General features: G+C 37.9%; 1 protein-coding gene across 2 annotated transcripts in view; it reads right to left on the bottom strand.

The window, feature by feature from the left end:
• Positions 1–15,311, bottom strand: part of DIAPH3 (diaphanous related formin 3) — a 522,768-nt gene that overhangs the window by 386,549 nt on the left and 120,908 nt on the right. For both annotated transcript variants that reach the window (XM_023196219.3, XM_023196220.3), the window contains one exon: positions 4,320–4,450. In XM_023196219.3, coding sequence (XP_023051987.2) covers positions 4,320–4,450 — 131 coding nt within the window. The remainder of the gene's footprint in view (positions 1–4,319; positions 4,451–15,311) is intronic.

Here is a 15,311-nt window from a genome sequence, read left to right as displayed (position 1 = left end):
AGATTCCAAAAATGACAGTTATTAAATGGAATAATGACATTCAAAGGCCATTTACTTGTTTTCATATAAACACACACATTTCTGCAAAATTTTCCAAAATGATTTTCTCAAAATTATAGTTATCAACTTAAGAATCCCTTTAACTAGAAATCCATCACCAATCTAAATGATAAAATTGAGTTTTACTCTTAAAAAGCTTTCTGAATCATAAAAATTAAAACTTCCACCTACTGTCAATGTGATGCCTTGTATGTATTTGTATTTGTAAAAATACAATGTATTTGTAAAAATACAAATCTTTAGAAATCTAACAAAAATAGAAATTTATGATAAAATTATTCTTGTTAATTTGAAAATGAAAATTTTAACTACGATTAATGGAAAATAAAGCCTAAAATCTCAAAACACAAAAACCTGATAAGCCTAGATTTTGAGACAAAGAATCTTGCCCTTGACAGGCATGTCAAATTGAGAAAATAAAGACACCTTTACTACATGCATAGATGAGTATGATCTATAAATGCTTGATTTCAATCATAATGATGTTGCTATCTACCATTTTATGTTTCTAACCAAATGTATTCCATAATTCAAACATAATTATTGACTATGTCAAGATCCACTAAAAGTAATATTTGATAATTTGAAGAAATTGGTCTTTTCCGTGGTGTTCAGAACTAGCTCAAAACTGTCACCAAGAATACTAGATAATCAATAAACAACAAATAGAAGATGTTTGTGATCTCTACATCAAATCTTTGTAAAGCAAGGCAAATAATCTAGTATTTAGCATACTGGTTTTCACATAATTCATAGAGAGTAAAAGGCTGATATGGCTCACAATTGCTAAGCAGTTTCAGAAGTTGAAGAGTGGCTCTAAAAATATTACATATCCAGAGACAAGAGGGGCGAGGTAATTGGGAGTACGGAGGAGTCTACTTTTTCCTTGATTTTTTTTTTTTTTTCTTGAGACTCACTCTATTGCCCAGGCTGGAGTGCAGTGGCATGATCTCAGATCACTGCAACCTCTGCCTCCCAGGTTCAAGGGATTCTTGTGCTTCAGCCTCCCAAGTGGCACGGAGTACAGGCATGCACCACCATGTCCAGATAATTTTTGTATTTTTAGTAGAGACGGGGTTTCGCCATGTTGGCCAGACTGGTCTCAAACTCCTGGCCTCAAGTGATCTGCCCGTCTCAGCCTCCCAAAGTGCCAGGACTACAGACATGAGCCACTATACTCGGCCTTCTTTCATTTTTTATTTAAATAAATCCTGAACCTACACCAGCACTGGAAAACCATCAATCAGTTCAATTTTCCTTTTTGTTCTATTCAGACATTTTAAAAACTTTAATGTACTTAATGATATGACAGGTCTAACAATGATCTCAAAACTTCACAAAAATTAGAAATCCTTTTTAGTCACATACTGTATAAAAATTAAAAACTTATTTAAAGAGCAGGCACATCATAACTAACAGGAAAGTCCAAAAATTTGATCACAGGTATAAGTTCCCAGTTTTACATGTCCACCTAAGTCATTTATCTAATAGGAACACCGGACAAAGAAATACTCAAAAAGTATCATCTTGGGCCAGGCACAGTGGCTCATACCTATAATCCCAGTACTTTGGGAGGCTGAGGCACGTGGATCCTTAGAGGTCAGGAATTCAAGACCAGCCTGGCCAACATGCTGAGGCCTGCCTCTACTAAAAATACAAAAATTAGCCAGGCATGCACGTGTAATCCCATCTACCAGGGAGGCTGAGGCAGGAGAATCACTTGAACCCGGGAGATAGAGGCGGCAGTGATCTGAGATTGCACCACTGCCCTCCAGCCTGGGCAACACAGTGAGACCCCATCTCTTAAAAAAAAAAAAAAAAAGGATCTTCTCAATTTTCTCTCTAAAAATAAAATGGCATGATTTCAGAAAAAATTTTCCAATGATAATATTTTCTATTCTTTTCAATTAATAAAAAAAAAAACTACTTAATGGGTAACATCATGGATTCCTAATAACATATTCTAGAATTGTGAATCCTTAGAGAAACAATTCCACCAGTTTCTAGTTTTTCTTCTTTAAATAAGGTTCAAATGAACCAGACATAGCATAATTTCACAGTGTTTTTAGGTAAAATCACAATAATAATCCATTGTAAGATATATGATTTCATATATACCTTCTATTTTGTTTTCCTTTGTTAGCACAGACACCTACTTTTGAGTAGATGAAGAAGAGGAGAATAATAATGGTAGTAAATAAAGGGTCTACTTCTCATTATATTGAAAAACTATGAATATTTCCTGTGCCCACTGGCAGACAGATAAATTGAGAAATGAGTGTGAATTGTCTCCCCAGTCAACCCCCAAATACCCTCTTTCTATGTTTAAATTCCACAGAAATACGGTGTGAATCTGCTTTGTTTCCTCAAGCCCTACACCTACACATACTACTGGAAAACAGCAGGTGCTCAGTAATTTTTTTTCCACTCTCGTCACCCAAGCCTGGAATGCAGTGGCATGATCCCAGCTCACTGCAACCTCCGCCTCCCAGGTTCAAGAAATTCTCCTAACTCAGCCTCCCAAATAGCTGGGATTGCAGGTGCCCGCCACTATGCCCAGCTAAGTTTTGTAATTTTAGTACAGATGGGATTTCGCCATGTTGGCCAGGCTGGTCTGGAATGCCTGACCTCAAGTGATCCACCCGCCTCGGCCTCCCAAAGTGCTGGGATTACAGGCTTGAGCTACCATGTCTGGACAAATATTTTTTTAAATGAACATATTTTATAGGCAAAGATTAAGCTGGACACCAAAGCTCTTCATTTATGAATAAACCTGTCAAATAAATTCCCTAATCCATTCTCAGTTTCTAATACTAGCCAAGGTAAGATTAAAGAAGGCTAAAATTAAAACCTCATTGTTTCAATCAACAAATCTTTATGGAGCATTTCCTACATGCTAAACAGTGTGTCTGGTAACAAGAGGCAAATTATACACATGAAGCCCTAGTTTCATGCCCACCATTAGTTTGAAGTCTATAGGACAGACTGGAAATGGCAAAATATGGAAAACTAAAGTTGAAATACAATAAAGTTTCTTTGTTTACTCATCATACTCCTTAGTTAAATGTCACTCAGTCTCACATCTCAGCAGTTAAGGTTGTTTTCTTTTAAATACTTGTACGGTCAAGGATTTCTGCATACTATAATCCAGCCACAGAAATCTCCAAAAAAGTAATAATCAGAGCAAATTCTTCTCCATATCATGAACCTCCAATTATAGTATGCAATTGTAGCTTTCAGAACACACACCACACACACACATATATACATGACTACATATACATATATTCTTATGCAAAAATAATCATTCATTTCTTACACAGTAAAAACCCAAAAGTGATCTACAATCCTTGCAGCTCTGAAATTCTCTGATTCTGACTGTTTAGGTATTTCATAACAACTTCTGCTTGAATTTTTTCAAAAATACTCTTGTTTAGCCACCTAATTCAGAGTTAGCATATGGCCTCCGAATAGACTAAAATCTCTCTTTTTAGGCACCACAATTAACATACGTGATATATTTCAGGTACATCTTCCTGGTTTTTGTTTTTTTAACAAGTCTGTCTCCTACCATGCAATAATCTGACAAGTTTAAATATGCCCAGTTTATAAAAATATATTTACACTAATTGTTAAATTTTGCTCACAACTATTTCTTAGAGGCACCAAAAATTAGCCCCATTGCAAAACAGACTTATGGAAACACCTATGGTACTGTTTTCATATAAAGTACAGGATACTCACTTAAATTTGAACTTCAGATAAATTTTTTTTTAGTGTGTGTCTAGAATTGAATATTTCTGGTTGTTCTGTACTGTTATTTGGTAAATACAGCAAAACTAACCTATAGGGTCCTACAACGACATCATTTCCAACAACAGAAAAACTGAATTAGTGGTATTTCTTACTGTGTCAAATAAGATCAGCAAGTAAATATATAATGACAAAATTCAGAGTGAAACTCAGTCATATTAAATTAATAGTTTCTCACATGACAGTTCTCTTTCAGAAAACACCTTAGGTTTCTAAAAATTCTATGGGGGAAAAGAGCTTTTCAAAAGTCCCTCAGCAATGTACCACTCAGTAATAAATGCAAAAGGTACTATTGAGACTATATTTCTTCCTGCATATAAATATCAGGCATTCAGTTTGTACTTCATGAAACTGTTGAGGTTTACCAGGCACAATGAAAAAAAAAATTAAACTAAAAGAACACATTAATGACATCTGCCCTGTTGGTGTTCAAATAGATGAATTACCTCACAGGATTGCTGGTCAAAGACACTCGGAGAGACTCCAGGCATGTGACAAGTCTCTCATCTGCAGACCCCATTTTCAGCTCATGAATGAATTCCTGAGGTGAGATCTGTCGGCTTCTCTTAAGACTTCCCTATAAAATAAGTCAAAAAAATTTTTGATTAATACTGCATGGAGATTACCCATTAAAAAATAGCAAGTTAATCCCCCTAACAGCATCACATAACTACTATAATTAGCGCTATTTGGGCAGGAGTGGTAGATAATTTCCTTACCTCTGCCCAAAAATCTATAAATTCATAATCTGTGATATCCACAAAAGATATTAATATAACATCAGAAGGTGTGTAAATTGAAATAATTGCTTTCTCAAATGTAAAATGTCATGGAGAACAATTGTGTAATACATAAAATATCTTACAACACAGTAATATTTTTAGGCACACACAAAATAAAACTCAATATAAGAACTATCCTATTAAAATTAGTATTCTGAGCAGCATAGAAAAGGCTGTTAGGTATTAATTCATTCAACTACCACTATAAGCCTAGTTCTAGGCACTGTAGACACATGGATTAACAAAAAGCGAAGTCTGGAAGAAATGCAAGCAAGAAAATAATAATTTTCAGTACAGTCTAGTTCCTGTAACACAGCACAAAGAGACTCAAAGAAAGAACATCTAACTTGGCAGAACAGATCAGGCCATAACAGGGGTACATCTTCCTGGTTTTTCTTTTGTAAGTAGGCATTAGGCAGGCAAAGAATGAGAAAGGAATTAATAACTTCCAGACCAAAACATAACATGCACATACACATGGAGAGAAAAACAAAAACATATGCAACTGAAGACAGAGGCCAGATCATGGAGTGATAAAGCACTACTATGCAATTAGCTCTCCTGGGGAGTTTTGGAAGGATCACTCCAGTGTGAAATATGAATTAGAAGAGTCAGAGTTCACTCATTATTCAACGAACATTAAGTACCTACTAAATACTGGGCACTGCTTTAAGTACTGAGAATAGAGCAGGGATGAAAGAAGAATAAAAGATTGAACTTCCTACCTACATGTAGCTTAGTAAAGCTACTAAGCTTTATGTAAAGCTACATATGGGGAGAAATAATAACTAAAATGCATTGCGCTGTAAATAATACACACTGTAGAGAAAAAGAAAAGCAGGAAAGAGAACAAGTAGCATCATATGAGACATGCAATTTTAAACAGGATAGTCAAAGAAAGCCTCACAGAGAAGACTTCAAAGGACTCAAACTTGAGTGTTTAAATAAAAAGTCTAAAGGAGATAAGACAGCTAACCATGCAGATACAGGAAAAAAAACGCTGTGATGGAGGGGACTGTAGGTTTTACAGTCCACTCAAAGAACTTGGACTTTTACTCTGAGATCAGAAGCAGAGAGATGTGTTGAGAAGGTATCTATATAGCCTAGATAGGAAATGATGAGGATGGTGAACTAATAATAGAGTTCTGAATTATATTATTTAAATTACAGATTCACCATCCAATGGCAGGAAATGAATTCTTTAAGTTCAAAAGAAGATCAGGTGAAGTGGCAGGAAATTAGGTGTTTTTCATGTTTGTTGTTTTTATTAATTTAATATAATGTTATTCAAGAAAACATTCCCAATAAAGCAAAACAAATTAGCACTGTAAAGAAGGGTTAATTTTATTCATGTCAATATCAAAGTAGTAATTTAATAAAGAAGAATTCAATGGTACGATCTCAGAAAATAAAAGGGGAAATGGTGAGAGCTATGAAAATGAACACCCGATTATTTTTATCACAGTCACTGATATCATTCAAAGAACATATTCAACTTGCACCAACACAGCACTTATCGATGTCTCTTTTTGCTCTGAATTACCAAAAAATTGATTGTTCAACAGAGAAAATTTGGAAAACACAGAAAAGCAACAAGAACAAAGGTGCCTCAAAATAAGCACTACTAATATATTTCTACATAAAGCATTTTTCTCATAGAGAGAGTATTAATATATTGGCATATATTTATATTTTAAAACATATATGATACGGTTTGGCAGTGTCCCCACCCAAATCTCATCTTGAATAGTAGTTCCCATAATCCCTACAGGAGGTAACTGAATCATGAGAGCAGTTACCTCCATGCTGTTCTCGTGATACTCAGCGAGTTCTCACGAGATCTGATGGTTTTATAAGAGGCTTTTCCCCCACCTTCGCTCCTCACTTCTTGCCTGCTGCTATATAAGATGTGACTTTGCTCTTTCTTTGCCTTCTGCCATGATTGTGAGGCCTCCCTAGCCATGTGAAACTGTGAGTACATTAAACCCTTTTATTTATAAATTACCTAGTCTCGGCCAGGCACAGTGGCTCATGCCTATAGTCCCAGCACTTTGGGAGGCCGAGGTGGGCAGATCACCTGAGGTCGGGAGTTCGAGACCAGCCTGACCAACATGGAGAAATCCTGTCTCTATTAAAAATACAAAACTAGCCAGGCATTGTGACACATGCCTATAATACTCAGGAGGCTGAGGAGTATAGCATGTGACACATGCCTATAATACTCAGGAGGCTGAGGCAGGAGAATCGCTTGAACCTGGGAGGCAGAGGTTGCAGTGGGCTGAGATCGTGCCATTGCACTCCAGCCTGGGCAACAAGAGTGAAACTCCATCTCAAAAAAAATAAAAATAAAAAAGATAAAAATAAATAAATTACCCAGTCTCAGGTACATCTTACTAGCAGTGTGAGAACAAACTAATACAATATACTTTACTTATTTAAAACATCATTTGATACCTATTGTTCTATAGGCTGTTATCTTTAGGCAACATTTCATGAACATATTCCAATGTCAATACATAAGCCATAAAAAATATGACCTCTTCCTGCCTACAGACTATTGCATTACTTACTTAATTAGTCCCTGGCTCTTGGGCAAGAAGGTTGTTTACAATTTCTTGATATCATAAATTTTTCAAGTTTCCTGTGCATGCTGTCAGGCCAATATTTTTATCCAAAAATATAGCAGTAGAGGTTAACTAGATGATCTCTTGTAGCCCATTCTAAATTTATTTCCGAAAAACTTGCAATTTGGGTAGGATCAAAATAAACCACAACTGAATAAATAGATTTTTTTCTTCAACAATAAGTAAGCTCCATGTAGCAAATACTTTTTAAGTATGAGAATAACCAATAAGTGCATGTGGATAAGAATAAAAGTGGTATTAAAAGATAAAAAACAAAAACCACCTATCCTACATCTTAGCCCTGTCTCACAAAGATAGTAATTCTTAATTCCTTTAACAGTTTCTTCTGATAGTTACTTAATATGTCTAAATAATGTGCCTGATATTTTTAGATTTCTAAATATTCATTATTACCTTTGATTTGTATTATGAAAAATAAGGATTTTAATTATCTTAAAACATTGGAACCTCTTCTCTTCCATCTCCTGAATAGCAATAAACTCAATTGAACCAAAAGATGCCATTTCATGAAATGAGAGCTAACTGAATCCACATTTTATAAAGTCCTTACAGCTACATCCCTACAGAGATGAGTTCAGGCATCCAAAAATCTTAATGCTTTAGTTCATTTTATCATCACTCAATAGGATATTATATGTCCCAATCATAAAATCACCCAATTACTGTAAGGATATGAACAGACACTTTTCAACAGAAGACATTCATGTGGCCAAAAAACATTTAAAAAGCTCATTATCACCGGTCATTAGAGAAACGCAAATCAAAACCAAACTGAGATATCATCTCACACCAGTTAGAATGGTGATCATTAAAAAGTCAGGAAACAACAGATGCTGGAGAGGATGTGGAGAAATAGGAACACTTTTACACTGTTGGTAGGAGTGTAAATAGTTCAACCATTGTGGAAGACAGTGTGGTGATTCCTCAAGGATCTAGAACTAGAAATATAATTTGACCCAGTGATCCCATTACTGGGTATATACCCAAAGGATTATAAGTCATTCTATATAAAGACACATGCACACATATGTTTATTGCAGCACTGTTCACAATAGCAAAGACTTGGAGCCAACCCAAATGCCCATCAATGATAGACTGGATAAAGAAAATGTGGCACATATACACCATGGAATACTATGCAGCCATAAAAAAGAATGAGAAAACCAAACACCCCATGTTCTCACTTGTAAGTTGGAGTTGAACAATGAGAACACATGGACACAGGGAGGGCAACCTCACATACTGGGGCTTTTCTGGGGTTGGGGGCTAGGAGAGGGATAGCATTAGGACAAATACCTAATGTAAATGATGGGTTGATGGGTGCAGGAAATCACCATGCCATGTGTATACCTTGTAACAAACCTGCATGTTTTACATATGTATCCCAGAAATTTACGTATTTAAAAAAAAAAGAAAAAAGGAAATATCTATAGATAAAACTACAATACATTTGTGGAGAGAAACTGAAGACAACCTATTAAAAAAAGTTGTTTTTTTTTATATGTCATACCATATTCATAGATCAGAAGACATAATTTTATTAAGAAATCTATTAAGTACATTTTCTGAAAAAAAATCCATAGATTCAATCAATGATTACTGTCAAAATCCCATCAAGTGTTTTGTAGAAATTGAGAAGTACATTTTAAAATTTATATGAAAATAAAGGAGAACTAAAATAGGAAAAACAATTGTGATAAAGAACAAAGTTGGGGGGCTTACATGATCTGATTTCAAGATTAACTATAAATCTATAGTAATCAAATTAGACTGGTACATGCATCAGTGGAATAGAGAGTCCAGAAATATAACATATTGTCAACGATTTTCACAAAAGTTTCCAATGTAATTCAATGGCGGGAAGAAGAATCTCTTCAACAAATGGTGCTAGAAAAATTGGACTTTCATATGTAAGAAAGTGAACCTGGATCCTAGATGTAAAAGTAAAAGCTAAAACTATAAAACATCTAGAAGAAAATAGGTAAAAATCCTCCCTGCCTTGGAGAAGGAAAAGATTTCTTAAATAGGACACAAAGAGTACTAGCTATAAAACCAAAATATTGTACCTCATTAAATTCAAAAGTCTCTTATTAAATTAGTTTCAGTAAGGAAATGAAAGGTAAGCACAAACTAGGAGAAAATATTTGCAATACAGTTAAGAACTGTATAGAGTCTGAGATTTCAACTTACATACAAGCTAAGTTAGCCTGTTAGTGTTTCACAGATGCTAGCAGAAAACACAAGACTCCTGGATTAGAGACAAAGGACTTTATTATGCATGCGTTGGGTCCCTAACCCACCAAATCACACGGGGACAATGCAGGGCCCATGGTGAATGCCTGCACATGCAATGGATTGCATCATAAGAGAAGAACACTGAGCTTGGGGGACTCACCATTTTTATAGTGAGCAGTAATAGGCATGCTCATTGTGCAGAGGGAGGCAAAACCTCACCTCTCCAGGCTACTCACTGCAAATGCAACTCTGAAAACGGGATGAGTAAAGAGCAATCAAACTTTGCGTTCTTGGAACAGCCAGCAAGATGTAGGGAAACTCAGGACCCATGCAACACTGCCTCTCCCAATGATACATTTCATAAAGGACTAGTATTCAGAATAAAGAACTCCTATAACTCAATAGTAATAAGACAAAGAAATTAACAAACAGATTAAAAACTTCATAACAGAAGATATGTGAATGGCCAATAATCACATGAGGACATGTTCAAGATCACCTGTCAGCAGGGACGTTCAAATTGGAACCACAAATGAGGGAGTGCTACATAGTCCCTACAGTAGTCTCCTAGAGTAGTGAGAATTTGATACTCCTGGAATTCTTCTGCACTACTGGTGGACATATAAAACGAAACACCCTGGAAAATGTTTGTTTCTTTTAAGTTAAATATACATTGCCCATATTACTAAGCTATTGCACAGTTAGGTGTTAAGTAAGAGGAAAAAAATGAAAAAATCTACAATGTATGGAATACCTTTATTCTTAACAGTCAAAATCTGAGAACAACCCAGGGATTCATCAACAAATTATAGTATAACCACACAATGAAATACTATGCAGCAATAAAAAGAATTCACTACTGATAAATGCAACAAGACAAAGGAATCAAAAAATTAATGCTAGGTTGAAGTAGCCCAAACAAAACGTACACAGTACATGGTTCTATTTATATGAAAAACCAAAACTAACCTGTCAATCTTTTCTCTGGGGCCATTACAATTCAGGCACAGAAACAGAGCTATTAAATGTGGTGTGTTTGGCTGAAGGATGGGATAAAAAGGAGGCAACATTTTAAATAGGGCAGCAAGTAGATTTAACCAATAAACTGGGAAAGACAGACTAAATCCACTAGCTAACGATAATTACTTCAGCAATATTGAACTGTCCAACTTGAACAGTTTGTTGCCTCAAGGATTCTGCATTCCCACCTGAGAATCCTGCCTCTAACACACTCCCCCCTTACCCAAACCCTCACCACCACTACTACAAGCCTTACCCAGGCCTACTCCTACACATTGGTTAGACCTGGGCTGAGAGTGACTTCCCACAGAAGGCCTCTCGTGAGTCACACAAGTCCCTTCCCCCAATCTATGGATTCATTTTTCATAACTCTTATTCTGTATTAAAATAACTTTCATTATTACTTATTACTTAAAGGATATATTGAACACCTATTGTGTGCCAAGTACTGTTTACATGATGTAGACACAGAAATGAAATAAAAGTCAAAGACGAGTCCTAGGACTTTGGTCTATGCCAAAACATGGTACTATCTATTCAGATGGGGGAGATAGAATAAAGAGAGTGTGTGATGGGGAAGTAGCTATTTAAGAACCTCTAGAGAAAATATTATCTTTTGCTCTAAGAAAATAACGCTTGTGAGGCTAAGCGTAGTGGCTCATGCCTGTAATTCCAGCACTTTGGGAGGCTGGGGCAGGAAGATTGCTAGAGGCTAGGAGTTTAAAAACATACTGGGCAACATAGTGAGAATCTATCTCTACAAAAAACACTTTTATTAATTAACCCAGCATGGTGGTGCATGCCTGTAGATCTAGATACTCAGGAGACTGAGGTTGGAAGATCACTTGAGCCCAGGAGTTTGAGGTTGCCATGAGCCATGATCGCACCACTGCACTCCAGGCTAGGCAACAGAGCAAAACTGTGTCTCAAAAAAAGAAAAGACAGAAGCAAAGAAAATATCACTTGTGCAGAGACTAGAATGAAGAAAGAGGACATGGGAAACCTGAGAAAAAGCACTTCTAGCCAACAGAAGAGAAAATACACATTCCTTGTGGCAGGAATGAACTTGGCATAGTTAGAGGACAGTAAGAAGACTCAGTGAACATGATAAGAGTTACAGATGACAAGGACTGATCCTGTAGGCAGGCAGCTGAAAAACTACAGCCTGAGTGCCAAATGTTTTTGTATGATCTTTGGACTGAGAATGATTTTTACATTTTTCAAATGCTTGTTAAAAAGAAGAGGAAAAGAACGAAGAGGAGGAGGAGGAAGTAGTGAGGAAATCAGAAGCAACAGCAGCAGCAGACCCAACTGAGATCATATGTGACAAAGTCTAAAATATCTACTGTATAGCCATTTAAGAAAAAGTATGCCATCCCCTGATAGGATCTTATAAACTATGGTAAGGACTTTAGGTTTTATTCTGAGTGGGATGGATAAGTATTGGAGAGCTATGAGCATGGAAAGTATAAGATGAAATACACATTTTTTAAGGATTTTTCTAACTACTGTATGGCAGCAGACTACACATGGCAAAACAGGAAACAAGGACAGTTAGAAGACTATGGCGGGGGCGGAGCAAGATGGCCGAATAGGAACAGCTCCAGTCTCCATCTCCCAGCGTAAGCGACACAGAAGACCGGTGATTTCTGCATTTTCAACTGAGGTACTGGGGTCATCTCACTCGGGAGTGCCGGACAATCGGTGCTGGTCAGCTGCTGCAGCCTGACCAGCGAGAGCTGAAGCAGGGCGAGGCATCGCCTCACCTGGGAAGCGCAAGGGGGAAGGGAATCCCTTTTCCTAGCCAGGGGAACTGAGACACACAACACCTGGAAAATCGTGTAACTCCCACCCCAATACTGCACACTGGCACACCAGGAGAATATACCCCACACCTGGCCGGGAGGGTCCCAGGCCCACGGAGCCTCCCTCCTTGCTAACACAGCAGTCTGCCGCAATCTAACCGCAAGGCAGCAGCGAGGCTGGGGTAGGGGCGCCTGCCATTGCTGAAGCTTAAGTAGGTAAACAAAGCCGCTGGGAAGCTCGAACTGGGTGGAGCTCACAGCAGCTCAAGGAAACCTGCCTGTCTCTGTAGACTCCGCCTCTGGGGTCAGGACACAACTAAAAAATAACAGGGGAAGCAGCAGAGGCCTGTGCAGACGTGAACGACTCCCTCTGACAGCTTTGAAGAAAGCAGTGGATCTCCCAACACGGAGGTTGAGATCTGAGAAGGGGCAGGCTGCCTGCTCAAGTGGGTCCCTGACCCCTGAGGAGCCTAACTGGGAGACATCCCCCACTAGGGGCAGTCTGACACCCCACACCTCACAGGGTGGAGTAAACCCCTGAGAGGAAGCTTCCAAAGCAAGAATCAGACAGGTGCACTCACTGTTCAGCAATATTCTATCTTCTGCAACCTCTGCTGCTGATACCCAGACAAACAGGGTCTGGAGTGGACCTCAAGCAATCTCCAACAGACCTATAGCTGAGGGTCCTGACTGTCAGAAGGAAAACTATCAAACAGGAAGGACACCTATACCAAAACCACAGCAGTACGTCACCATCATCAAAGACCAGAGACAGATAAAACCACAAAGATGGGGAAAAAGCAGGGCAGAAAAGCTGGAAATTCAAAAAATAAGAGCGCATCTCCCCCTGCAAAGGAGCACAGCCCATCGCCAGCAACGGATCAAAGTTGGTCAGAGAATGACTTTGACGAGATGAGAGAAGAAGGCTTCAGTCCATCAAACCTCTCAGAGCTAAAGGAGGAATTACGTACCCAGCGCAAAGAAACTAAAAATCTTGAAAAAAGAGTGGAAGAATTGACAGCTAGACTAATTAATGCAGAGAAGGTCATAAACGAAATGACAGAGATGAAAACCATGACACGAGAAATACGTGACAAATGCACAAGCTTCAGTCACCGACTTGATCAACTGGAAGAAAGAGTATCAGCGATTGAGGATCAAATGAATCAAATGAAGCGAGAAGAGAAACCAAAAGAAAAAAGAAGAAAAAGAAATGAACAAAGCCTGCAAGAAGTATGGGATTATGTAAAAAGACCAAATCTACGTCTGATTGGGGTGCCTGAAAGTGAGGGGGAAAATGGAACCAAGTTGGAAAACACTCTTCAGGATATCATCCAGGAGAACTTCCCCAACCTAGTAGGGCAGGCCAACATTCAAATTCAGGAAATACAGAGAACACCACAAAGACACTCCTCGAGAAGAGCAACTCCAAGACACATAATTACCAGATTCACCAAAGTTGAAATGAAGGAAAAAATCTTAAGGGCAGCCAGAGAGAAAGGTCGGGTTACCCACAAAGGGAAGCCCATCAGACTGACAGCAGACCTCTCGGCAGAAACTCCACAAGCCAGAAGAGAGTGGGGGCCAATAATCAACATTCTTAAAGAAAAGAATTGTAAACCCAGAATTTCATATCAAGCCAAACTAAGTTTCATCAGTGAAGGAGAAATAAAATCCTTTACAGATAAGCAAATGCTTAGAGATTTTGTCACCACCAGGCCTGCCTTACAAGAGACCCTGAAGGAAGCCCTAAACATGGAAAGGAACAACCGGTACCAGCCATTGCAAAAACATGCCAAAATGTAAAGACTATCGAGGCTAGAAGAAACTGCATCAACTAACGAGCAAAATAACCAGTTAATATCATAATGGCAGGATCAAGTTCACACATAACAATATTAACCTTAAATGTTAATGGACGAAATGCTCCAATTAAAAGACACAGACTGGTAAACTGGATAAAGAGTCAAGACCCATCAGTCTGCTGTCTTCAGGAGACCCATCTCACATGCAGAGACATACATAGGCTCAAAATAAAGGGATGGAGGAAGATCTACCAAGCAAATGGAGAACAAAAAAAAGCAGGGGTTGGAATCCTAGTCTCTGATACAACAGACTTTAAACCATCAAAGATCAAAAGAGACAAAGAAGGCCATTACATAATGGTAAAGGGATCAATTCAACAGGAAGAGCTAACTATCCTAAATATATATGCACCCAATACAGGAGCACCCACATTCATAAAGCAAGCCCTTAGAGACTTACAAAGAGACTTAGACTCCCATACAATAATAATGGGAGACTTCAACACTCCACTGTCAACATTAGACAGATCAACGAGACAGAAAGTTAACAAGGATATCCAGGAATTGAACTCATCTCTGCACCCAGCGGACCTAACAGACATCTATAGAACTCTCCACCCCAAATCAACAGAATATACATTCTTCTCAGCACCACATCGCACTTATTCCAAAATTGACCACATAATTGGAAGTAAAGCACTCCTCAGCAAATGTAAAAGAACAGAAATTATATCAAACTGTCTCTCAGACCACAGTGCAATCAAACTAGAACTCAGGACTAAGAAACTCAATCAAAACTGCTCAACTACATGGAAACTGAACAACCTGCTCCTGAATGACTACTGGGTACATAACGAAATGAAGGCAGAAATAAAGATGTTCTTTGAAACCAATGAGAACAAAGATACAACATACCAGAATCTCTGGGACACATTTAAAGCAGTGTGTAGAGGGAAATTTATAGCACTAAATGCCCACAAGAGAAAGCAGGAAAGATCTAAAATTGACACTCTAACATCACAATTAAAAGAACTAGAGAGGCAACAGCAAACACATTCAAAAGCTAGCCGAAGGCAAGAAATAACTAAGATCAGAGCAGAACTGAAGGAGATAGAGACACAAAAAACCCTCCAAAAAATCAATGAA

This window comes from Piliocolobus tephrosceles, chromosome X (assembly GCF_002776525.5).
Source record: "Piliocolobus tephrosceles isolate RC106 chromosome X, ASM277652v3, whole genome shotgun sequence".
In the NCBI taxonomy this organism is placed as follows: Eukaryota; Metazoa; Chordata; class Mammalia; order Primates; family Cercopithecidae; genus Piliocolobus; species Piliocolobus tephrosceles.
This window is presented reverse-complemented; position numbering and strand designations above follow the sequence as displayed.